This window comes from Colius striatus, chromosome 14, assembly GCF_028858725.1.
Source record: "Colius striatus isolate bColStr4 chromosome 14, bColStr4.1.hap1, whole genome shotgun sequence".
In the NCBI taxonomy this organism is placed as follows: Eukaryota; Metazoa; Chordata; class Aves; order Coliiformes; family Coliidae; genus Colius; species Colius striatus.
The window spans coordinates 17,783,187-17,806,670 of NC_084772.1; the positions used below are offsets into that span (position 1 = coordinate 17,783,187).

The 23,484-nt window shown below is 41.3% G+C and overlaps 2 protein-coding genes across 2 annotated transcripts in view; both read right to left on the minus strand.

Annotated features, from left to right (window-relative positions):
• Window positions 1-513: 513 nt before the first annotated feature.
• Window positions 514-7,117, minus strand: GCSH (glycine cleavage system protein H). The gene is made up of 5 exons (XM_062007732.1): window positions 6,979-7,117; window positions 3,169-3,248; window positions 2,308-2,371; window positions 1,219-1,350; window positions 514-643 (listed from the first exon to the last, which is right to left on the minus strand). Exons 1-5 carry the CDS (start codon window positions 7,115-7,117, stop codon window positions 546-548), a joined length of 513 nt encoding a protein of 170 aa, XP_061863716.1. The 3' UTR covers window positions 514-545.
• A 539-nt stretch (window positions 7,118-7,656) lies between these two features.
• The window catches only part of LOC104553964 (polycystin-1-like protein 2), a 38,335-nt gene continuing 22,507 nt past the window's right edge, over window positions 7,657-23,484 (minus strand). The window contains exons 26-44 of the mRNA XM_062007867.1: window positions 23,109-23,287; window positions 22,603-22,749; window positions 21,905-22,104; window positions 21,531-21,754; window positions 20,778-20,994; window positions 20,100-20,321; window positions 19,795-19,819; window positions 19,092-19,302; window positions 18,606-18,702; window positions 17,080-17,220; window positions 16,297-16,482; window positions 15,113-15,440; window positions 14,500-14,633; window positions 13,508-13,635; window positions 13,009-13,169; window positions 11,654-11,864; window positions 10,205-10,306; window positions 8,961-9,092; window positions 7,657-7,767 (exon numbers count right to left, since the gene is read on the minus strand). Of these exons, the coding sequence (XP_061863851.1) occupies window positions 7,657-7,767; window positions 8,961-9,092; window positions 10,205-10,306; window positions 11,654-11,864; window positions 13,009-13,169; window positions 13,508-13,635; window positions 14,500-14,633; window positions 15,113-15,440; window positions 16,297-16,482; window positions 17,080-17,220; window positions 18,606-18,702; window positions 19,092-19,302; window positions 19,795-19,819; window positions 20,100-20,321; window positions 20,778-20,994; window positions 21,531-21,754; window positions 21,905-22,104; window positions 22,603-22,749; window positions 23,109-23,287 (3,156 nt within the window). The remainder of the gene's footprint in view (window positions 7,768-8,960; window positions 9,093-10,204; window positions 10,307-11,653; window positions 11,865-13,008; window positions 13,170-13,507; window positions 13,636-14,499; window positions 14,634-15,112; window positions 15,441-16,296; window positions 16,483-17,079; window positions 17,221-18,605; window positions 18,703-19,091; window positions 19,303-19,794; window positions 19,820-20,099; window positions 20,322-20,777; window positions 20,995-21,530; window positions 21,755-21,904; window positions 22,105-22,602; window positions 22,750-23,108; window positions 23,288-23,484) is intronic.

Genomic DNA, 23,484 nt, shown 5'->3' on the forward strand with positions numbered 1-23,484 from the left:
TTGACTACGTAGTAAAATGAAGAAGGAAAACAAAGGATTAATAAATTCCGAAGAAGTAAAAATCATGCAAAGAGGTAGTTGATACCAAAAAAAGGAGAAACTGTTTTGTCTTTGCAACTATAATTAGGGAAAATGTTAGGAGGTTAGTGAGACTCTGCTTTTCAGTATCTTGGGAGCAAGAGAAAAGGAGTAGCTGTGGTCTAGGTTACAAGGAAGTCATGTGCCTACCACGGAATTACCATGTTAAAGCTCTTCTTACTAAATCTGATTGTCCAAGGAATCTTGGGAAGGATGTATTTTAGCAAATCAATTCTGTTTCCCAGAATACTACAAGTAATATCTTGAAGTTACACAAATCATACAGCAGAATAAAAAAACCTTTGCGGGTATGTGACAACACTTGTATCACTGCAGTTATTTGCGGCCTTGTACATATGACCATAGGTGGTATTTTTCAGGTAGTACAAACTGGATATTCTGTACGTCTGTGATTGATGACAAACTACACTGAAATATTTTATAGGGATTTATTTCATTATTCCAGCTCAGTCCTCAATGGATTTTACGTATTTCTCATAAGCATCTTCATTCATCAGTTCATCAAGTTCAGCAGGGTTTTCCACAGTCATCTTGATAAGCCAACCTGTAGTTAGGAAATGGAAAAGAAAAACAGTTGTTAATATCCTACAAGAAAGATTCATTCCTGTTACTGTCTTAGAAAGGTACTCCTAGGATGCATGAGCTCTGTAACATTGGTGGAATCAAGAGGATTTCCTGTGCAGGCAGAACAATATTTCAGTACTTTTAAAAATGAACAATAATCCTGTCATAAGAAAGGGCCTTTTGAGTCAGATCAGTTGTCTTAATTCAGTACTGTCTCTGACAATGGCATTAAGGAGACTGTCTAGCAAGAGAAGAGCCTGACCTGTCAGCATCAGGAGCTGCTACGAGATCAAAGAAGAAAAATGCTATCAGGGGAAACCGATTTAAATGCAACCACAGTATCTCTGAAAAGAGCACACTGTAAAATAGCTATCAGCAGAGACAGGGATACAATAATACTTTCATGTTTGATTTTATTGGGCTTGAATTGTACTCAATATACTCCATTTCAGCCTTCACACCATTTAAACTGTTATAACTAGGAACTGCAGAGCCATCTGTGACAGCTTAAATCCAGGTAGTATTCATTATAAAAAGATAAAAACTACCTCTTACCATCTTGATAACAAGATTTATTGACAAGCCCTGGATTATCTGCAAGGGCAGCATTAATCTCAGTCACTTCTCCCGAGAGAGGAGAGTAGAGTTCACTAGCAGCTTTCACGCTTTCCAAAGCTCCAAACTCATCTGAAACACAGAACACAATGCAACACTTTTAAGAAGAAAATACAAATCAGCACAAGGAACTAGAGAACAACACAGTCTCATTCCAAGCTTTCTCAGAACAAGCCCAGGACAGGTAGGAAAAAGAAGAACTAAATGGCAATGAAATTCCTTCAGATAAAACAAAACTACATGTTGGTTAATTAAACCCCTCAATAGAAAGACCTTTTGTCTAACACCAATCAATGTCATGCAACAGATTTGGCCAAAACACTTCTATGCAGACCTGTTCCACAAGAAGGATGGCAAAAGAAAGGCCTGCTACCTTACCTCATTAAATCTAGATTCTGTTCCTGCCACATCTGAAACTAATGACAATCTTTCCTTCATATCCTAGCGAGACAGCTCTCCATGTAAATACAGAAATAGGCTTCTATCTACTTGTTAATGCTCACCCTTCTTCAACATGGAAACTGAATAACTGAATCATTAAGAATGTAACAGTTTGTATATCACTAATGAGAAAAACCCTTTGATTACAGTTGATACCCAAAAATTACTGAATTTGTAATAGTCATAGAAAAATTAGAGCTTGATATCAATTAGGGTTTCACATCATGCAGCTCATGAAGCACAGTACTGCAGAATTACAAATAAGCCAACTTAAGCACCAGCAAGTCCAAATCAAAGCCCATTTTAAAAACTGAGCTTAGATAAAATGGTTAGAAAACTGTATTTAAAATACCTGATTTTTAAATAAGCATCTTTGCCGTTTAATAAGCAGGGACTTTCTGCTACCATGCATGCTCTGACAGGGGGAATTTGAAATTAAAGCTGCCTCTTGCAGAAATTTCTGAATGTATTTTGCACCCAGAAGACAGATTAACAGACAAAAGGATTACTTACTAAAACTCACCTTTGCAAGGGGAGAGTGGGACGAGTAGAATAACTGCTGCATTAGAAATCAGAGCTGAAACTTACCATGTTTGTTCAGTTTTGTCCCAACTTCTGGAAGACTACAGTAAACAACGTCTCCTAGTGTTTCCTTAAAAGAAAAACAAAAACATCAAAGCATACATTCCCCAGACAACTGAAGAGCTGTTAGCACAGTCTGTCCTGACTGACTTAATCAGGAGCCTATCACCATAAGAATCGGCTCAACCAGAATAGGCTTCTGCCCTTTCACTGACCAGCGTACTCTATCTCACAGAGGACTAAGGATCTTACCCAGCTTTAGTGTTGCAGGAAATGCTGCTTGTCCTAAGAAACATTCATTCCACTTCATTGATAGCTTCTCACATTGGATTTTTTCCCTGAAGTTTCACACAGAGTGAACCTCTTCTCCTGAATTTGCCTGTGACTATTGCAAATCAAGTACTTGCACGAGAACAAAACATCCAAAGGAATTCTATCCTAGAGTAAGAAATACATGCCATGTTGTACTTCTATTCACAATTGTTCTCTAGCAGAGGGACTGCACTGTGTTGATGTTTAAAGGAGATGAGGCCTAAAAACTGCACAGCCTCCTCCTCACAAAGCCGTGAAGTCGGGCCTCTAAGGACTGGAGGAAAAAAAGGGAGGTTTTTAAATTCTGCTGAACCATGAAGTTTCTCATCAAGTTCAGTTCTCTATGGGCTCAATCTGAAGTGCTTAAGAATGTCAGAATGCTGAAGCAGCATTCACTTCACAAATAGTGTGATAGATCCTAGTCCAAAAATCCCACTCACGGTATAGCGTATGCGATTAGAACAGTAAAAGCGGTAACTGTCCGAAGGGCAAGGACAAGAGCAGCTATGCATAAATAAATAATGCAGACTTGGGTAAGGGGGGAGGGATCGATACCTGTGCAAAATTGCTGATTCCTACTGTTCCAATGCCATTTTCAACTGATATCCATTCATGCTTGTCTGTGAATTTGCGGGCTAAAATGAAACAGACTTGGTATTTCAGCAGTAAGTGACATGCTCACTTAAATACAGTAACATATTTGCAGCCTTAAACTGGTTTTGTTTGGTTGTTTTTTACTGAGGTTACTTTTGTTTACTTTTTCTTGAAAAAATATTTTAAACAGTACCTACAATTTACAGAAACATTTTGTTCTGCTCATGACATGGAAGAAGCTCACTAGGTATTGAGTACTACTAGTTCCTGTGCAACCATCTAGAGACTGATAAAGCACAGGAGCAGGAGTCATTCTGCTTCAAACAAAAGTAGACTGAAAACATGTCCAAAATGAATTCCTGGGGGAACAATAGTACTCCTCTTAATGCTTATTTCTCAATATTCTTATTTCATACTTTCATACTCTCTTGAGAATCTAACTTTGCTATCTACTCGTGCATGTCCGTGACAACATGGACATTTAGTGTTTGTTTCTGACCACCACTTCAATATTTCTGGGAAGGCCGGTGCTAATGACAGTTAAGAAACAGTGTCAGCATCTCCAAGCACTTAAATAGAGCCATCAGTTGAAGTAAAAACGTTGGAGCCTAGCTAGCAAAAGTGGCTGATTCCCATCCCTCCCCCAACATTTCCTATAGGGTGTGTTTCTCCCTGTTTAATGTTGTCACAGATCTATGTAAATGAAGGAAAATTAATACAGGCCAGATTAATAAGGCAACTCATACAGGCAACTGTTACTTGAGAGAATTTTCTTTCTGTTAATACTGTGAGAACGTGGCAGCAGTTATTCTGTACATTTTAATAGGCATATTTAAGACTCTCTTAAGCCTTTTCACAGCAATCTTACAGTTCTACGTATATGTTTTAGAGCTGTAAGATTCAGGACAACTTGTAGCAGCTTTTATTAGAAGCAATTCTTTTTGGAGAGACTTCAAAAGAACTAATTGAAACAAGCAATATTTTTCTTGCTAACATTTTACCTGGCCCTTTTCTTACTCTGGGCATTTTCAGCCTGATCTGTCTCTTTTCTCACTTCTATAGCTTCCCCATAGATACTTTCTTCCCTCTTTTATTTCATTTATAAAAACTAATTTCTTTTTCATTTCACTTGTAGCAGCTATCCAATCAGGCAAGGGATGTTCCAGAAACTGGGGAAGAGAACCTCTTAAACTGAGCTCCCTCTGTGACCAGTGCCAGAGTTGTGCAGATGGACCTTCCTTGAGTTCAAAATTCTCCTCTCAGGCTCTTTCTCTAGGCTGGACTTGTTACACCCTCTAAGAGAAACTACGCTTCTGCAAATCCTTGTATATTTTCTGAACTTGTAGATGAAGGAAAACAGAAGCTTTCCCTGTAGGCCTGCTAACGTCTTTCCACTGTTGTAGTACCTCTTATTTACTGTAGAATCACAGAACGGTTTGGGTTGGAAGGGAACCTAAAGATCATCTTGCTCCAACCTGCAACACTTCCAGGCATGGGACATCCACAGCGTCTCTGGGCAACCTGTTCCAGTGCCTCCCACCCACACAGTGAAGAACTTCCTATATAATTCAACACTCTTCCAGTCTGAAGCCATTTTCACTTGTTCTGTCACTACATACCCTTGTAAGAAAGCCCTTAATGTCTGAACATGTGTAAGAGAAGTGAGACTCACACAAAATGGTTTGTCTGTGAAGACAGCACAAGTTTTATAGGCCTTGGTAGAGCAATACATGTTTTTGCAAGTACAGCACACAAAAAATTCTGAGTTAGACAGATACATGAAGTATTTTTCCATGAAACCCAGAGAACTTCAGCTGTCATCACGTACAGCTACAAAACTCTCCCAGGACACCTTCTAATGATCAGAAGAACTAAAATGCCTTAAATCATTTTAGGTCAAAGACATTGAACCCGTAGGAATTTCATTGGAAATGGGTAATGAACCACAAGAATAGAGAATGACAGAGAATCTGAAACCCAAGCTGCACACTTGTAACATTATGTATGTCACAAAAAAGCCAACCAGTACCTTTTCATGTAGGATAACATTATAAAGCAAGGTTAAAAGGAAGAAAAACTTGCGTGATCAGTTTGAAACATGACAGTGAAATGTTCTCAGCAGTTAGAAGAGCAGGTAGGCTGCTGGTAGGCCAAAAGTAAAAAGTCAAAAAAATTCCCAGCATGTAACAAAAACACAGCAAATAAAGTAAAGGTCAAATTAAAAGAGTTAATCGGTAATCTCAAAATCTGAACTTTGAGCTCATGTGATTAGCCCATTAAAGAAATCAAATTCAATGAATATGGAATGTCAAAGCACGCTGAATCTCTTCTGTCAGCATTCTTTTGCAGAAGAGCAGCTGAATTTATTCTGGCTTCATTGGTTTCAACATCGACTTTGGTTTCAGCTTAATGAGCACATTCTGAATTCAGACCCTCATGCCTCTATGAAATATTTCGTAAATATATACCTGAAGAGTGAAGGAAAACTCACACCCCCACAAAGAGGCATACAAAATTTTTCCTCTCTGCCTAAAACAAAAGCATAATTTATGTTATTCCTTCAAGTTACAGCTATAGAAAAACAATGGGTACATTAAACAATTAGTGAAAAGAAGCTTTGCAAATAATGGCTAATAAATGTTATCTCTTTCACTTGCAGCAGAAGACAGTTGAGCAGATAGGTTAAAAGACTATCTGGAATGGGTTAATGAAGTCTTCTTAGCAGCTATCATTACTTTTACAGCACATTCTCTTCCTCTCCTACCTTTTCAACATTTCCCTTTGCTAGAGTACCACAAAGTTTGTTTTTCAGCCTTCTGTGGCCAACTTTAATTCAAAGAGAACTTCAACAGCAGTAGATATCTTCAGAATTAACTACATTATGTGCAAAGTCACACCAAGCAATGATGTGCAAGTCTCTCTCCAGCCTTATCACTCCTACAGTTATACTGCACAAGGGCTGGTGAGACAGAGCCAAACTTTTCTAGCTCGAAGGAGCCCAAGGCTCTGAAAATCTGCCTCAGGTTTCCAATCTGACTGCCAGGGCTGCTGCAGGCCCGTCTCCTCCATCCACCTGGTTTTGCCCCTTTTTCTTACTGCTGCTGATGCTCCTTGGAGCGATCAACAAGCTCTTTCAGCACGACGATTCCTGGAAGAGCCATCAGCGTTTTTGGTCCTGTTCTGCACACTCAGCCCACCCAGTGGACCCCGCGGCTGGAGACAGGTGGGAACTGGGCCACTTCGCTAAAAAACTGCAGCATGGCCTTAATCTGCCCACAAATGGAGGTGAACTAGCTGTTCATGGGAGCAGAAACAGGGAGAGCATCAGTACCGGGACAGGTGAAAGCTATGCTGCCAAAAGCAGGGAGGCACGAACTGCCCCCCTTAGCAGGGCTTCAGCCATCTTGAGGCCCATTCCCACACCGACCCTCCCGCACCCGCGGCCTGCCCAAAGTCAGCGCAGCTCGGGGGCTGCCGCCGCATGCCCCGCGCCGGGCACCTCCTTCCCTTCCACACGGGCACCCGAGAGCGCGACGCGCCTCGCCACGGAGCGCTCCCGCGAAGCAGGGGCTGGCAGCCGAGACTGCGGCTTCGCGGCTGCCCCGCGCACGGCACGGGGAGGCCCCCGCAGCCCTCCCCGGCGCCGGGAGGCCGGGTCCATCCCTACCCGCATCGCCCGCAGGCCGGCGCGGCTGCAGCCGCACATCCCGCCCTCCCGGGAGCCCCGACGGAGGGGAACCGACCAGCGTGCGCCTCCCTCCCGCCACTCACCGGACAGCACTAGCGAGCTGGTGGCCAACGGCCGAGCCGCGGGCACCCGCAGCGGCAGCGGCGGCGGCGGCAGCAGCGAGAGGCGCGGGCAGCGCGGCGCCAGAACCGGCCCGACCCGCCTGAGCGCTCGCCACGCCATCTTTGCCGCGGGCGGGGGGCGGTGCCGCGCGCTGCTGCCGCCTAGCGGGGGCGTCGGCAGGGGGCGGCCGTTACCGGCGGCCGTTACAGCGCTCCGCCGGCGGGGCGGGGCGGGGCGGCCGCTGAGGAGCCGGGCGGCTCCGTGCCCAGCCGCTGCGTGCTCAGCCGGCGGCCCCTGCCACAGCCGGGCCGCTCTGTGCCCCGCTGGCTGACCGCTGTCCCGCTGTGCCTGGGGCGGGAGCGGCCGCGGCCGGGCCGGGGCGAGGAAGGCAGTGCGAAGGGAGTCGCCATCTTTGCGTGGCGCTTGCTGGGCGCGCAGCGAGCGGTGTTAGACACGCGGTGCAACAAAAGCTCAGTCTTTATTACACACCAAGTCTACAGGAAGAGCTGAGGTTTACCGTTATTGCTTAGCTAACACTCCAAAATGACATGTCAGCAGCATTTTAGTGGGAAGCCATGAACCTAAATCTAGCCGCTGCAGCCGATAGCCAAAGCGTTGCGCCCACAAAGTGACTCTTCCTCGTGCTTGTCATGGGCAAGTTATTCCAGTTGATCGTTAGTGACGGGCTTCTCTTCCTTCTTGCATTTAATCCCGAAGAAACTACAAAGCTTCATTAACATTAGATCAACAATCTCCTCTTCTTCTGAAGCCTAAAGTAACGAAAAGGAAGTTACTCAGATGCACAGGCCAGAAGCGGATACAGCCTTTGCTGAGGCCAGAGAAAGTTGCAAGGGCAAATCTCTACTTAAGTTGCAATATGCCAGCTTTCACCCAAAGCAGAGCATGAGTAACTGCCAAATCAAAACATCATGCCAGTAATGTTGTCCCAGGTGAGCACGAGTGAGCATGGACAAAGATTTTTGGCTCTGTCAAAGCACACGGAAGTCTTGCTACAGGAGCATGATGGTCAATTGCCAGCTACCATACAGCTAGTGATATATACAGAGATATATATAGTGATATACAGTGTCCCAGCCACCATTTCTAGATGAAGTAAATGAGAAAAACTAATTGTGTCTTGTCTTCTATTAACTATATCCCTGCCTTTGTTTAAAACATTGAGAAATTCTGGACAGTTGTGTTGAAAGAAGAACAGTTGGTTGCTTATAAGTATGCATTATTCTGCCTATAAACAGTGCAGACATAAGAATTCTTTAACCAATGACATTCTGAGCGGTTAATTCTTGAGAAATCACTTGCAGAACGTTTTGAAACAATGTGCTTTTTATGTAGCTGACAGGATATAACTGTTAAAAGCAGAAGTACTGTTTGATTAAATGTAGGTTTGCTTAAGAAACCACAAAGAACCTTCTAGCTAAGCCAAAAATGAGACTAAAGGTGATTGCAGTAGTGGGAGATTGTGACCACTGACTCCCAGACCACCTACCCAATTTATACCCAAAAGAAGGGAGAAGGGGAAGTGAACTAAGCATATGTACTCATTTACATGCTGGGCAAAGATCTACTACCCAATCACCAAATAGAATATTCTGATGTTTTGTGTATAAATAGAGCATGGGAAATACTGTTGGTCTGCTTGATTTGTGGAATTGCCACCAAGCATCCAGAATAAGTTTTGACATCACTTTTGGCACTGATTTGTGTGGAGCTGGATTTAGTATGTGAACAGAAGGTTACAAGTAAAATTGGAACAGGGATTGATCTCAACAGGAATGGGACAGTGTAAATCTGGCAAATGTGAAGCATGCTTTTAAGTAAATCTTGACTTCTTAGAAGCTGGACTCAGCTTACATGGGTTTCATGCAGTGGTGGAGTACCTAAATCACGAGTAAGCACTGGACAATGAATGATAAAAATGGCAGGAGAGCTTAGATGAACACACCTGGTGGTGCTTCTGCTCTTCATTAAAAGCAACCAGAATCACTGAAATGAACAAATTCAGTACCACAAATGTCATGAAGATTATGCAGGATCCAATTAAGAAGGAGCCTAAAATTGGATTGTAGTCCAATATCTGTAATATTAATAAGGTAAGACATCATATTCTGATTGCAGAAACAAATAAACCAAAGAAGCATATATGCAAGCAGGTAAGACACAATACGAAATTTGTTTCTTTGAAAATCCTCATGGCTTGTAAGTTATTCTGTATGTATTATACATATATATATTTTTTCTCCCTTAGTCATTTTCCTATGTTGGTATGATATGGTACAAAGATGACAGAATATTTTATGTGTGCTATATATGAATATGGACAATATTTTATTTAAGTATTTGCATTTGATTGTCAGAGTATGAAAGTTTCATGGGAATGTTGGCAAGCCTGGACATCTGTTTGTCCGCAGAACAGCTGAAGCTGCATCATGCCTGTTTTCAAAGCATAGCTGAAAACTTTGTACGCTTTCATTTTGTTTTCATGTATGCTTTACAAAGAAGCCCAGTCAGACTGTCAAGGACACGTACAAAATTTTCATATTAGCTGTAACATAGGAATATATTTTCAAGATTAACAACAGGAGTGGAATGTAGAGGTGAAAAACTTTGTGCCCAATTACTGATCTTCAAAGCTACCCATTCCCTGTTGGATCCATGGTCTAAAGTCATCCATGAAGGAGGACTTCAGTCAGACATGTCCAAGAACTAGCTTAATCCCCAAAGAGCTGTTGAAAGGATGTTGTAATATTTGAAAGAACTTCATGAAAAAGTCAATAACACTAAAACCGAATCTCATGTAAAGTTCTCTTCTGGAAGGTCTTGCCTTTCTTGGGAAGCTGATGGGTGTGTGTTCAGAACAAATGCAGGGCATTGCTCACATTTCTGTCTTGTAGCTTTCTAAGGAAATTGCTTAAAACTTTCTGTAATCAGGAAGTAATGTACCTAGTTAAAATGTGAGCACCTTTCTCAATGAGAGTCTACTGATGGTCAGAATGGGATGTGAGACATATTTCACTTGATGTCTTTTTCTTGATGACAAAAGGTGGCTGCTTAGGAATCTGTGGAGCTTGCAATATGAGATAATGTCTAGCACTGTTTGAAAGTCTGTCTATTTACTGGGTTGAAGAATATTTGATAGCTGACATGCTGATTGTACAGTGATAAACGTATCAAAACTAGAGGTGATACCTCCTCATAGTTGAAGATTCCCAGCTGAAGACTGACCATGGTCTGTGCTGAGTCAAAGAGAGTTTTGTAAGAGCAGAGCTTCCAGCCAAATATCAAGTTTGTCTGCAGAGGAAAGAAGGCACATCTGTCATGATCAGGGTCCTTGCTGCAAGATCAGCTGATCTCTGCTGTATTCAGAGAGCCCTCCTAGGTTGTCATCAGAGCCATGAAGGGTGGTTTTTTTGTGTTATGGTGTTGGTGTTTTTTTGTTTACAAACAGAGGAAACACTAAACAAGCTCACAGAAGGAGACTAACCTAGAGCTAAGAAATGGATTCACACTTTCTGAACATGTTTACCTGTAAGACTTTTTATCATGGATATCAGAATGTCTTGTATCTGCTCAGCTTGACACTAGTTATGTAAAAAATCACAAAATATGTACATAAAGAAATAATGACAGTCATTTAGCCCACCTGCAAGGAGCAGATTTAGATAATAGACCAAGTTATTCATAGTCACAAACACTTGACTTTCAGTCCACAGTCCACATCCTTCCAAACAGGCAACCTCTTTGTTTGTCCTCAGTAACCAAGATGCTATTTTCTTCATTTATATCTTTTGGGTCTGCTGTGTCTGATTTAAATGGGGGCTGCTGCAGTCTCATCATCCCTCTGCCTCTTTCTTTAACAGCTCCATTGCTTGAATGATGTAATAACAGCCTGGATCATGGAACTGATCTGATCACTTATTTTACCCGTTAAGTTTGTGGCCACACCAGTGCCTAAAGCTACTCAGTCTCTAGAGAGTCAGAGCTGCAGGGAAGAGATGAGGAATGTGAAATCAGGCAGTGTGAGACTGCAGCAGGTGCTGTTTGGCCTTTACTGAACAGTTTGGATTTGACTCAGATGGTTTCCACTTTTCCAGTGATTTTGCAATTGAGATGTGCTGAATTTCCCATATCCAGGTGATTTACACAAAACATTTCAGCTAAAACAGTAACTGCCCATAAAGAATTGCTGTCCAATAATTCTTTAATGTCACTAGAATGAAAATATAATTTCCTTTGCATCCTAAGTGTTCCTATAGTAGGCAGGAAAATAATTATTTGACACTTAAGAACTACCAAACAGAAAGTGGCACTTGCTACACTCTCCCCAGTTGAAGCTTTATCCAGATAACTGTTTTCTCTGTATTTTGTTCTTGGTCACACCTGTTACACACAAAAAATCATTTTTTTGTCTCAGCATTCATTTTTTTTACTAAAAGAACAGACAAGGGGATATTTTAACTTCTCTTTCACTTAAACTGAAGAATTGGGCTCCAAGCTGCTAAACTAAGATTTAGATAGGCAGCGTTATTCAGTTTTATATTTCAAAGCTGTGTTGCTTTCAGCATTCAGAAAGAGTTCATTTAATGTGACAGTACCTGGATGCAGACTGCAGACAACAGAAACCACCATGGTACTCACAGCAATGGAATAGGCGAAGAACATGATTGCAATAACAGTGATGAATCCAGAGATGTCACCCCATGCTCTCCTTAGAGTTGAAGTGATCATGTTTAGTTTGGGATTGAGCCTCAGCAGATGCCACAGTTTCACTGTGGAGAGAAGCACTAGGAATGCAATCAGGTAGCCAAGAACTGCATCAGCTCTTGCTGTTTCATTAAAGCTTACACTGCTGTTGAAAAAAAAAGAAAGACAAAATAGACCATGCACAGTGAAGCCTTTGAAGTGCATAAGTGAGTATGCTGGAAAAGCCAGGCACTCTGTCCTGGTTTTCAGTGGAGAGCTAACTTAAGTTCTTGCTTGAATGTCCCCACCTATGCTTCCTGCTGTGTGTGCACAAGATGCTCGGTTGTACCTGGCAGAGTTTTTATATCAGCATTAGCTATTGCTGAGAGAGGGTCTAGGCTGCAGCCTAAATGCGTCATTTTTAGCAAGTCGGTTTAAGGACAGCTAATGCAAACTTACTATCAAATTCTGGCCTGTGGGAAAGAAGACAGGTTCTTTTATGGATGTGTAGCTGAGAGATGATTTGGAGTCAAAGACATATGAGAGAAGGATGTTGGAGCTGGGTTTATTCAGCCTAGAGAAAAGAAAGCAAAGGAGGCTGTCCCCAACTACTTGGTCGGTGATTATAGATAGGATGTGGTAAGGCACTTCATGGAGGTTCATAGTGAAAGGACAAGAGCTGACAGCCACAAGTTGCAGCAGGAGGAATTCCAACTGGACATGAAAAAGCCTTGCTTTTTCCCCAAGTGAGACTGTTTCAGCCCTGGAACAGAGGTCCAGAGAGACTGTGGAACCTCTGTCCAAACAGAGCAACCTAACCAAAGCAGGAGACTGGAGCTGAGACCTCCAGAGGTTCTTTCCTTCCCAAATTATCCTGTGATTCTATGACCCCTTTCCTGTGTTACTGTTTTTAATGGGTGCTATCATTTTCCATTCCATATAAAATAAGCCAGTATTGTCCTCCCACTAATGGCTTTTTACAGCAAAGAATGAGGCAGATTGTATACTGTCTGGATGGATGTCTTGTAGCAGAAAGCCTTGTTGATTCAGAAGACAGTGATGCAGATAGGTAGTTAGCAGCTCAGCTAGGGAAGTTGGTGCTCAAGTTTTACTAGAGCAATATCAGAAGAAAACTCTATTGCTGACACACATCTAAGCCCTGAAATAAATACCTACATGGTCTGTGAATGTAGCTGTGCAGGTTAGCACTATCTAGCACAGATAAACTGCTGTCTGGGAAGAAGAAGAATAATTTTGTTTCTGCATAAGTAGCACCAACAAAGGGTGCACTAGCTAGCATTAGTACTTACTCCTCTTTGTGCTCCTGGTAGTAACTGATGTCTCGGGTCCCAAGGATTGTCCGCTTCACAAACACGGACAGGGCACTCCAGCTCATCAATATAATGGCCATCTCCAGGAGATTCCACTTGCTGTGGAAGTATCTCCATCTCAGAGTCTTTATCAGTTTTCCCTGTGAAAAGAGGAGTTTAACTTTCAGTCTTGTGACTCTGTATCATACAATACACCTCTAAAGATTAAGGCTATGACCTCTGCAGTAAAGCAGACTACTGCACATCAGTAAAACTACATCTTGCACTAATTTATCATTATCTTTCTCAAAAGAAATGTTCCAGCCAAATAAAATGTTGTCTTATTATTTAGTACAGATACAGTATCTGATTCAGTCTTCCATTGGTGTGAGACAGTAGCAGCACTACTGAAATCAAATACAATCTGAAAGGTTTTGTAAGTGAAATAAAAAGCAGGCACAAGGTGATGCTGTCAGACACACTTTTCATTGAGTCTCACCTGTACTATCATGTAGTACACAATAAAGAGGAAATAAATTACTTCTGCTGCCACGACAAAGATGTGGAGGCTGTTGGTGTATGGGTAAAGCCGGACACTCTGCAGCTCTGCGCTTGTGAAGAAGGCTCCTGAAACCCAAACAATGTTCAATTCAATACTCTCATAATGGCTTCTTCCTGTTTTCATGAAACAATTTAGTTCACCAGTAAGGTTTGTGTACTCTCAGCGATGCTGACAAGAGACTGAATCCAAATATCGAACTAAGATTTAGACTTGATTATGTGAGTAGCCTTATGAGTATTTGAAGTTTTCTCTCAAGTAGGAAACTTTTAGAGTAGTGCTCTCTCGTATGATACTGTGATGTTAATCCCTGCAGGGATGAGTTTGGATTGGACTACAAATGCAGAAATTTAGCAAGAAGACATGGAGATGTAAATCTGAATCCCATTCTAAAAAGAAAATAAGCTCAGTTTTATGGTCTAGTTTGGGCATTTTCCAGTACTAGGACAGACCTGAGGGAGGCTACTGCTCAGACTAAATGTTCTGTGGCCTTAAACCACAATCTAGTTTCACTATTTTCTGTGATGAATCCAGATTATATATTATATAATTACACAGCTATATATTAGAAGTTTTCTAGAACAGAAAAAGACAGACTGTTGTTTGTACATTTTGTCTAATATTGTCTTGAGTAGCTGAAATTATTAGGAAACATCATTGTTCTTGTTCCTGTTGTATAAATTAAGTTTCACTGCTATGAAACCGTGCATAAGAAAACACAAGATATTCCATTATGGTCTGTGTTACTGTGATGTTACTCGTTTCCTAAATGGTTTATAAACTTTGCATTGGTTCTTTCATGATTATATTTATTACAACACTTCTATTTACTGACTAAAAGGCAGGGTAAACTCTGACAGGATGTAAATCTGCACTCTATAGGTTCATTGCTTGCTGCCTTGAGAAATGTGCAACCTAAAAAAGGTTCTCACCTAAAGCATTGGTTTCAAATATCAGGTTTATGATGCAGAACAGGTTCACATTGGCATTGTAGACTGTAAATTCCACAAACACTGCTCTTGTGAAGGTGTCTAGCCAGGTGTTGTTGAAAAGGTACTGGAGAATTCTGCCAAAAAATGTACAGCCAGTGATATAACTCATACAGGAAAGAAACAGTATCATATGGAGGATAGGAGTGTTTGGATATGATCACAGAGAAAGAGGAAAGCAAAGGTAAGATGTTCAAGAGGACATCTAGTCTGTCAAGTCTGGGTGCACAGGATGTTTGTAGTACTAGTCTAGGTGGTAAGTTTCTTTTTGGCTCTGCTGGAGAAGCAGGTACCAGATAGTGGCCAGAGCTAAACTCAAGGTGCCTCTGATCATCTACCTCATAGGTTAGGAGAAAAAGGGTTCTAATTTTGGATCCTGGTAGCTGTGATTCTGTGACAGGAACATAAACTAAAATGATAGCACCACAGTAACATCTACAGCATCCAACACAATGCACAGCAGGAAAACACAGGATGCAATCTGAGTATTAAATGGGGTAAAGAGAATCATTGTGGCTACAGCAGATAGACTGATACTTTACAGGAGGAGTGGTACCTGGAGGCATTGTTTGGATCAGTCCCCAGGTGAATCAGGTATCCCCCTCCTCTGTAGATGGCCAGTCTGCCCCAGGTGGGGTATCCTCTCAGCTTGGACTGACTCTGGTACTGCCATGCTGAACTCAAGTCAGAGGAGTTATCGAAGACCGAAGTATTCCAGTGTTCCCCATAATCTGCTGTATCTTCTGTTTGTTGGGAATATGGTGCATGGCATTCCTGAATCACATGCTGGAGCTTGGGAGAAAGAGGGCAAGTGTCTCCTTTCACCCTTACTTGGCGAATTCGAGCACTACCCACCAGCTTGGAATTGCCATCTGTAATGAATCCTAAACAGGAGATGGAAAAGAGCAGCATTGGCAATAGGACAGAACTACTCATAATATTTCTTGACTTAATTTATAATTCAATTTTGCTTTAATATTTTGCTATAGAATCTTTTCTAAAAATATTTTCTAAACAAAATAGTCATGAAAATGAAGCCCTTATGTTGATTTGAACTGAGTTCTTTGGTAACATCCACAGATAACTGAGTTCAGCATCACTACTTGTCTGTATTTTATACAAAAGGAAACTGAGGCTTGGAGGAGAAAAGTGGCTTGCTTCAAGACACACAGCAGGGTAGCTGTATGCAGCATTCATTTGGCCACAGTTGGTCAGTGCCTGTCATGCCTAACGAATAACTCTGATAATTCATTTCAACATTTATTTTTAAATGCGAGCTGGAAAATGGGTCATATTCATTACTGGATGTGGCTAGAGAGAAACGTGGTGATACTGCATGATTAGCCTTCACATTGACTTCAGTCGTGATGCAAACAGAACACTCCCGAGGGAAAGCTTTCTAGTGCCACCTACCTGCCGTTCTGTTTCTGAATTACAGAAACACGTGTGAAACTAAAACATATCTCTGAGTATCTGCAATAAGTAATATAACATGTGAAAAATGTTAAATTATAGTGCAGAACTTTTGGTTTATCTTAAAAAATAAGGAAAATACCAGGACATATTAAACATGGGGTCAGGCTGAGGGGTTTTTATTCTCTACTAGTATTTTTATTATAAGAATCCACACCAGTCTTATGCACTCACAGTCTCTCCTGTCAAATGTGTGAGTTGGGGAGGTGTATAAAAGATAATGTATCAAAATCTGGCAATCTGAAGTGAAACAATGTGGCTCTGCACCTTTATATGATCCGTAAAGGTTTTTGACTAAGGTAGTGTTTGCCCACGTGAAAAAATCCTGGTAACTGTAGACATCATGGAACCCGTCTGTAAAGCTATTCTCAATGTGTTTGTTTAAGTAGTAGGAATTGGGATCCCTCTGCCCATAGGCAACCAGCAACAGCATCCACAAAAATCCCAGATAGGCTGGAAAAAACAAGAGACAACAGACGTGAGCTCAGGATTAACACTGCAGTACAAAATAGACTAGATGAATGATTACTGTTGTCATCACATTTTAAGCCAAGGAGATGACTTGCTAGCCTCTGACTGACCAGTGCTAATGAACTGACACAAGCTATTTCCATGTGCTGCAGGTTAAGATCATGTTTGGAACACAAGTCGTGGTCAAGAAAATAAGTGAGAAGGCTGGATGAGCAGCAATGGCAATGGCAGCTCTAAATAAAATGAGCAGTCTAACTTCATTCCAAGTGAAGTTGAGGTATTTTTTCCCATTGTTTTTAGAGGAAATAAACCTGGAGTGTAAATCATTATCTATATATCTGCTCTTAGAAAGACAGCCTCCATCTGCTCTTTAGATTTCAGCTGTTAACCTCTTCCTTCCTATCCTTTCTAACTTTAACCTCTCATGTGTCTGTATTGGGGTTTTTTTTACCATAAAGTCAAGCCTTATCCCTCCTTTTACCTACAGCTAATACCTCCACCTCCTTTTACCTCCAACTAATGTAAAAATACTGATGAATACTACTGAATAAAATAAGATAATCTACATAAGGATAATACCCAGGATTTCTCTGATGAGGGCAAATGCTTTCTGCTCCTTCATGCAGCTGATTTTCATTTTCTCCACATCAGCTGCAGGAGGTGGTCGGTAGATATTGCTTTTACTGTCCCTTCGGGCTCCAAAGAGAGGATTTGAATCACCTGTGAGTGAGAGCAGTAAACCCCAGAGTCAGCCAACAGATCATCTATGTCCTGCTTTTTGTTTCTTTGACCATCACTTGTATTTAATGCTTTCTCTTAGGAAGATGGGGGATGTAATTTAAACAATTGCTATAGAAAGGCAAACAGCAGGCAAGAAAGGAGCTCACAAGCCTTGGATTTGGGCCCAGGAGTAGTCCAAATGTCTTTCTCAAGGCTGAGCATCTCAGAAGGTGATGTATTCAGAGCCTGAGGCTAATCAGGGAGGAAGCTGTAGATCAGGATTTTTTGCTGTGTTTTAGCACTCCTCTCTGCTGGTGTCAGCTTTTTTTAGACATCATTGGGATTGCAGAAGCCACTGTTTGAATTATGAGAGCAATACAGGTAATTGTGGTTGTAGAGGAGTATGTAAACTAAGACCTTTCATAAAAGGAGGTGGGAATTCTTTGACAGAGGGTTTTAGATATGCTTGTCAGATAAAGATCTATCAATCTAGATGAAAAATGCATTTTGCATTGGGTTACATGTTTGTTTTCACTAGGTTGTGGAATAGTTAGAGGTTTTGTTGCAGGCTGTGCCATGAATAGTGCAAAGTCTGCACAGAGGTAGAAAAAGTCTCCTTGTGTGTCTGGTTTTTCTTATGACTGATGTGAGAGCTAAAATATTTAAGCATGGTTACTGCATGCTATTAGCATTGCTTCCTTAATTCTGATTATAATGGCTTCAGTCACTTTGCTGCTTTTTATTATTTTATTTTCTGTTCCTTGAATGTTGACAGACTGAAAAGTGATTGACTATCCACTTGTACAGTTCTTGATGGAGAATGAATCTGTATAGAATACTTCTTTTCTTCTGACATAGGCAAGCCAGGAATGGAGGGAAGCAAGTAGTCAATTGTCAGTATCTTGGAAGCAAGTAATCTTCCAGTAACAGGGACAATCTTGCAACAGGGCTAAAGGAGATTATGAGTGTATATATACTGGCAGCAAAAAAAGATTAAGAAGGAGGTATTATTCTTTTGATCCAGAACTTCTTCTCTCATCTTTTTGACCTTGTGTTCTCTTTCATTAAGTGTCCTGCAAGATTTATGCAACCTATACATACAATGGTCTTTATATTTTTACCAAGTGGCACAAAGTCAGTTATTTACATTCGTTTCCACTTCCATCTTGATCTTAGGAGTGGTAGTGGGTAGGCACATCGTCATAGCACCTGTGGCTTTAGTGATTTCTGCTAACCTTGTCAAGGTTCAAGTCAATGAAGATAATCAGTGAAGTTCTCAGTTGAGCTGAGTCAAATATTTGTGCATAAAATACTCAGAAAGCTTAGAGAACACTTCACTTTATTAGCCTTAATAATTTATATTTAATCACTTTACAGGCAGTTACCTGGTGCAGATAAAGGCCCATCAATAGCTGTGTTTTCTTCATCCTCATGTTCCACATTCTTTAGAACCAGAGCAAAAAAAGCAGCAAATCCCAGCACCTGGAAAGAATAAGTTATAGACTCACCATATGCCCATTTCTTACAAAAAGCTCAGGCTTTGACATGTATCCATTTGGATCCAGGCACTACGGGAGAACAACTCACACCCAGGAGAACAACTGCATTCTGCTATATGGTATATCTTCCTTGGACAGAAATCTTATAATCTATTTACTCTGACAAAACAAGGGAGATCAAACTAGTGGAGTTAGTGTCAGCAAAAGATAACAGAGCTCTCTAAACCACCTACTAGCTCTTGTTTTAAGGGCAAAGACTTCTCATTTTACATATTGAATCCTGTGGTTCTTTAGGACACATTACACTGTCTTCCTGAAATGACTGTAGAATGAGTTCATATGAGCCAGTGGTTTTATTTCTGAGGATCTCACCTTTAAGGGCTGTGTGATGAAAAGACTTTCCAAGAAAGAGATAGCCATGGAGATCAGCCACTTGATGGAGTTCTCCTTGCCATAATGTAACCCGTAGAGCATGGTAAAGAACGCAGATACGCCACTGGTGACTGCAACTAGGAACCAAGCAATGAATATAAACCACCAGGGCAGCCCTCTGGACGGACTTTTCTTGCCATCACCAGTGAGGCTGAGCGTGAGAGACCGCCTTGAGAAACAACCAGGAGAGAAAAAAATCAATCTGCAGTGGAACAGAAGCCAAAACGACAGTTGTTTGAGTTCAGTGGGGGTAGACAACATCTTATGATTTAAAATCTCAATCAAGATAATCTAAATTCTTTTAACTAATGCAGTCATATAGGATATGTGGGCAGGAAAAAGTCCAGTGATCAAAAATGTGAGGAAGTGTGCAGAGATCAGCTGAAATCAAAAGAAACAGAATGGGCTTATTTACTCTTCAGTTCATGAATATTTAAACCTCCAGCAGAGAAATTGACAAATAAAACCATGAGTGAGCTTTAGCTGCTGGATACATCTCTTGTGATCACTATAAAGGCCAGAAAGATAATTAATGCTATCATTTTCAGTACTTCCAATTTAATCACCATATTTCAATGAAATGGCTTTGACTGCTTATTAATTTTTTTTTTTAAATCTATACATTTTAAGACACTTCTGAGACTTTGGAGCCCTTTCCCAGCCCTTTACTATCATGTACCATTGCATTGTAACCTTCTATTTTGGAGGCAAAAATGACAGAATGATGATCTGTCATTATTGCTTTTGTGTGCAGTTCACGGTGCATCAAAGTTTCTTTGTTGCTTCTACAGTAATGTAATAGTAAAACATATTTGGACAGCTACAATAATGGTTATCTAGAACATATGAAACAGTAATTATTTGGGCTCCATCATCCTGACCCGTTTTAAAGTCACAGCCTGAATTTACTTATGCTGAGAACGAGATAAGAAGTAGGTTACCTCTCACTGATGGATGCTGATGAGTGGATCTGATTCTCCAGGAGGTTCTTCATGTGCTGAATCTGACAAACAGCTTGTGTGTAACTCTGAGGCACCTGAAATTTGTGGGTCCCCAGTAATTCCAGCTCCATCTCTACATGCTGGAGTTGCACATACAAGCAGCGGCTGTAATCACTGTATTTCAGTTGCTTGCACATTTTCCTCTCTGGAGTTGGGCTTCTTGTTTTTTCTGCAGGCAAAGAACTATTTATGTATTTTAAAAGAAAATCAGCATAGCTATTCCTAGATTAAAATAGTCTTTGATAAAAAGAGTAGTAGAGCTGGAGCTCAAAATTATGAATGTGACAAAGTGGAGAGTTAACATTTGAAGGGACACGTAGAGACAGCTTTAGTACTAGAGCTTAATGCTTTTCTGTTGGAATGGGCTGGAATTGTTGCCAGAAAGTAACTTATTAGAGGTCCTAAAACCTTAACAGAATAGTCAGATAAGATCAAGTGTTAATTTGTTCATAATTTACCCATGCAGTTAGTAGCTTGATACACTCATTGGAAAAGCCAAATGTGAACTGTAATGAAATCAATAGGATTATTTGCTCATGTATTTTGAGCTTGGGTCATCACACCCAGCATTACCATCATTTTCACTACAAAGGTTTCAGTAGGCATGTCACGTTGTGTTGCTTACCGTGTATATCCATAGCACCTAACGTGACAATTATAGGGTCATCCTCCTTCTTGCTGTCATCATAAAACTCTTGCCCAGCTCTGTTCTGCTGACAAATTATGTCCTCAACCAATGCTAAAAGTACATTGATGTTAGTTGATTTTCTAAGATCTGATACTGAAGTGAGAGGTGGAGTCTTCAGGACTTTAAAGAGGGAGTTGGCAATTCTTCTTATGTCCTAGAAAAGACAGCAGCAACAAAGCAGTGACTCTGGCTGCAGTGACCTAAGCTGTGTGGTCTGAAGGCATCACTGAATGGGAGTTGCACCAATTGCTAAAATCTCCTGAGTGGGTAAGGATAACACATTCTGCAGTACTGGCTTTGACAGGAAGATTTCAATGAGTTCAGCAGGACAGCTCTCAGGATTCAAAATTACAACCTATCTGCCTGAGGACATAAGCTCAGAAAGGCAGGATCTACGATACCTTTTATCATCACTGTCTTATTGTTTGTTTTGGCCCTTGAACACAGTGATTTTGGATGCACATAATAATTGTACAAGAGCTGGAATGTACATAGGCAGATCTTAATGAAGTCAGAGATTCCATGTAGATGGGTGGGTGCTTTACACCACTCTGTAATTGTCTTCTTGCTTCAGACAAGCTGAAGGGCACCTAACAGGGAAGATTTCTGCAGTTCAACTGGGGACGTCGGGTAGTGCATGGCAGCAGAGGGCAGTGGAGGACTCTTTGGGGAGCAACCACAGGGACTTACCTTTATCACAGTCTCTGGAGTGAGAGAAACAGCTTGGGTGACCTCGGTGGGATTTAGGCTTGGGGATACTCGACCACTCTTTCCTGGCTTCTTCTCTCTCCCCTGCATGTCTGGCTGGGATCGTATGTTCCTGAAGATCTGCACAATGAGCAGGTTGATGGGGAACATGAGGAGGGAGCTCTCAAAGCCAATCATCACTTCCTGCCACGTGAACTCAATCTTACCTGAAGATCAAACAGAGGAAAGGAGTGAAAATAGCCCAAGCAACCACTGGATCTCTCTCTCTTGTGAAAAAGCCCTGTTGTTCAACTGTCCAGCTTCTAGATTCTGCTGTCTCTCTATTTCCCTGCCCAAGAAATGGTGAGGATTGTTACCCAAATCCATTTTCTGCTCAGCTGGATCCTTTGGCACTCCCCAGAACATGATGCTGGTCAGCATGGTGCAGAGAAGCAGTGAGAAGCAACACGACACACGCTGGGCTCGCGTGAAACAGCTTCGTGGGGAGCGGCTGAAAACGGAGTACCAGATGTGCCCATCTTGGAAACCCTTGGAGGTCTTCATGAAAAACAGATTGCTGTGAAAGAGAGGGAAATCAAATGGATACTTAGGTAGGAGAGGGAAGAAAAAAAGCTGTAGTTTAGGGTCCTGGCTTGTTCTTCCAGGCACTATCAGAAGAAGTAATAGCTATGAAAAATTACCAAATATCATGGCTTGATTTGCATGGAGTGGTCATGTTTGTTCCTTCTGTCCAGACCATGGAGGGAAAGCTCAACATGAGCAATTTCTATATAGATTGTTAGGTAAATTAAACAGAAGAGAAGATACTTGGGTTTCTCTAGGTCTTGTCAGCCTATCCTTAACACAAATATTTCCAGTGTGGTATTATTGTTAGGGTAATGATTAGACTTATTTAACCATTTTTCCTCTTTCCCTTGTTCACAGCCCTTTGAAAGCAATGGAAAGACCTCTCTCATTCTCATTTTTTGTCTAGGGGTTTCATCTTTTTTTACATACTTACTTTTCTAGACTGATTGCTCTCAGGAGTAAAAAAAGTCCATAAAATAGGAGGTACCTGAACTGCTTCATGTCCTGTTCTGTAGCTACTGGGAACACTTTATCTAGGACACATTCTCCAATATCAACAGCTAGCCAGGAGTTACAGAGGAAGTACCATTTCTGATCCCATGCCAGATCATGGACCAATACTCGATTCACATACCTGTCAGGAAAAACATACAAGGCACATTCACATGTAAATGAGTGGATGGAATTCAGGACTGAAAGGACTATGGAGGGTAAACTGGTCTTTGGCTTCTTGGGTTGTGTCTAAGCTATAAGGAAAAGAACACATCCGATCCTGTACTGCCCATAGGATATAGAAAGCACTCCTGGTCCTGCTGCTTAGATGATGATTTAATGTGTCCATCTGCAAAACTGAGAAACTAACGCTCATTGCCTTTCTAGAACTGTAGAAAGGATAATTCTCAAGTGCTAGAAAAGGAAAACTGTTACCATTATATATAGAAAAAAATCTATGTGTGGATCTCTACTTCCCAGGACCTCCAGATCTCCACTTACCAGGATGGACTGTCCCCTGAATTATCGTGCCACAATCTAATACTCTGTAGTTTCCCAAGAGAGAAGAAGGTGCAGAGTAGGAACACATCCACTCCTCCACGTTCGAAGACTGGTGTATCAGCATCAGTTAGATGGTGTGGCTCACTCTCTCCTTCCAGTCCATAGAGGGTGAGAGTCACCTAGAGAATAAGATGGCAAAGTGATGACTTGCACATCTTGATCCTATGTATGATTTTTCCTCTGGCATACTGTTCCTGCTTCCATCAAAACTAAGGAATTTCTGTCTTAGATACTGCATTTGAGCCATGCTGTTCAACAGCCTCAGGGTCTCCATTATTCACCCAGTACTCTAAATGTGTGCATAAAGTCTTACCAT

Excerpts from the sequence above, each read along its gene's own strand:
- GCSH (XM_062007732.1), bottom strand. The coding sequence starts at position 7,117 with ATGGCGTGGCGAGCGCTCAGGCGGGTCGGGCCGGTTCTGGCGCCGCGC. Across the intron at positions 2,372-3,168 it reads GAATCAGCAATTTTGCACAG|GAAACACTAGGAGACGTTGT; the intron begins GTATCGATCCCT and ends TTTTCTTTTAAG. Across the intron at positions 644-1,218 it reads TAAATCTTGTTATCAAGATG|GTTGGCTTATCAAGATGACT; the intron begins GTAAGAGGTAGT and ends TCCTAACTACAG.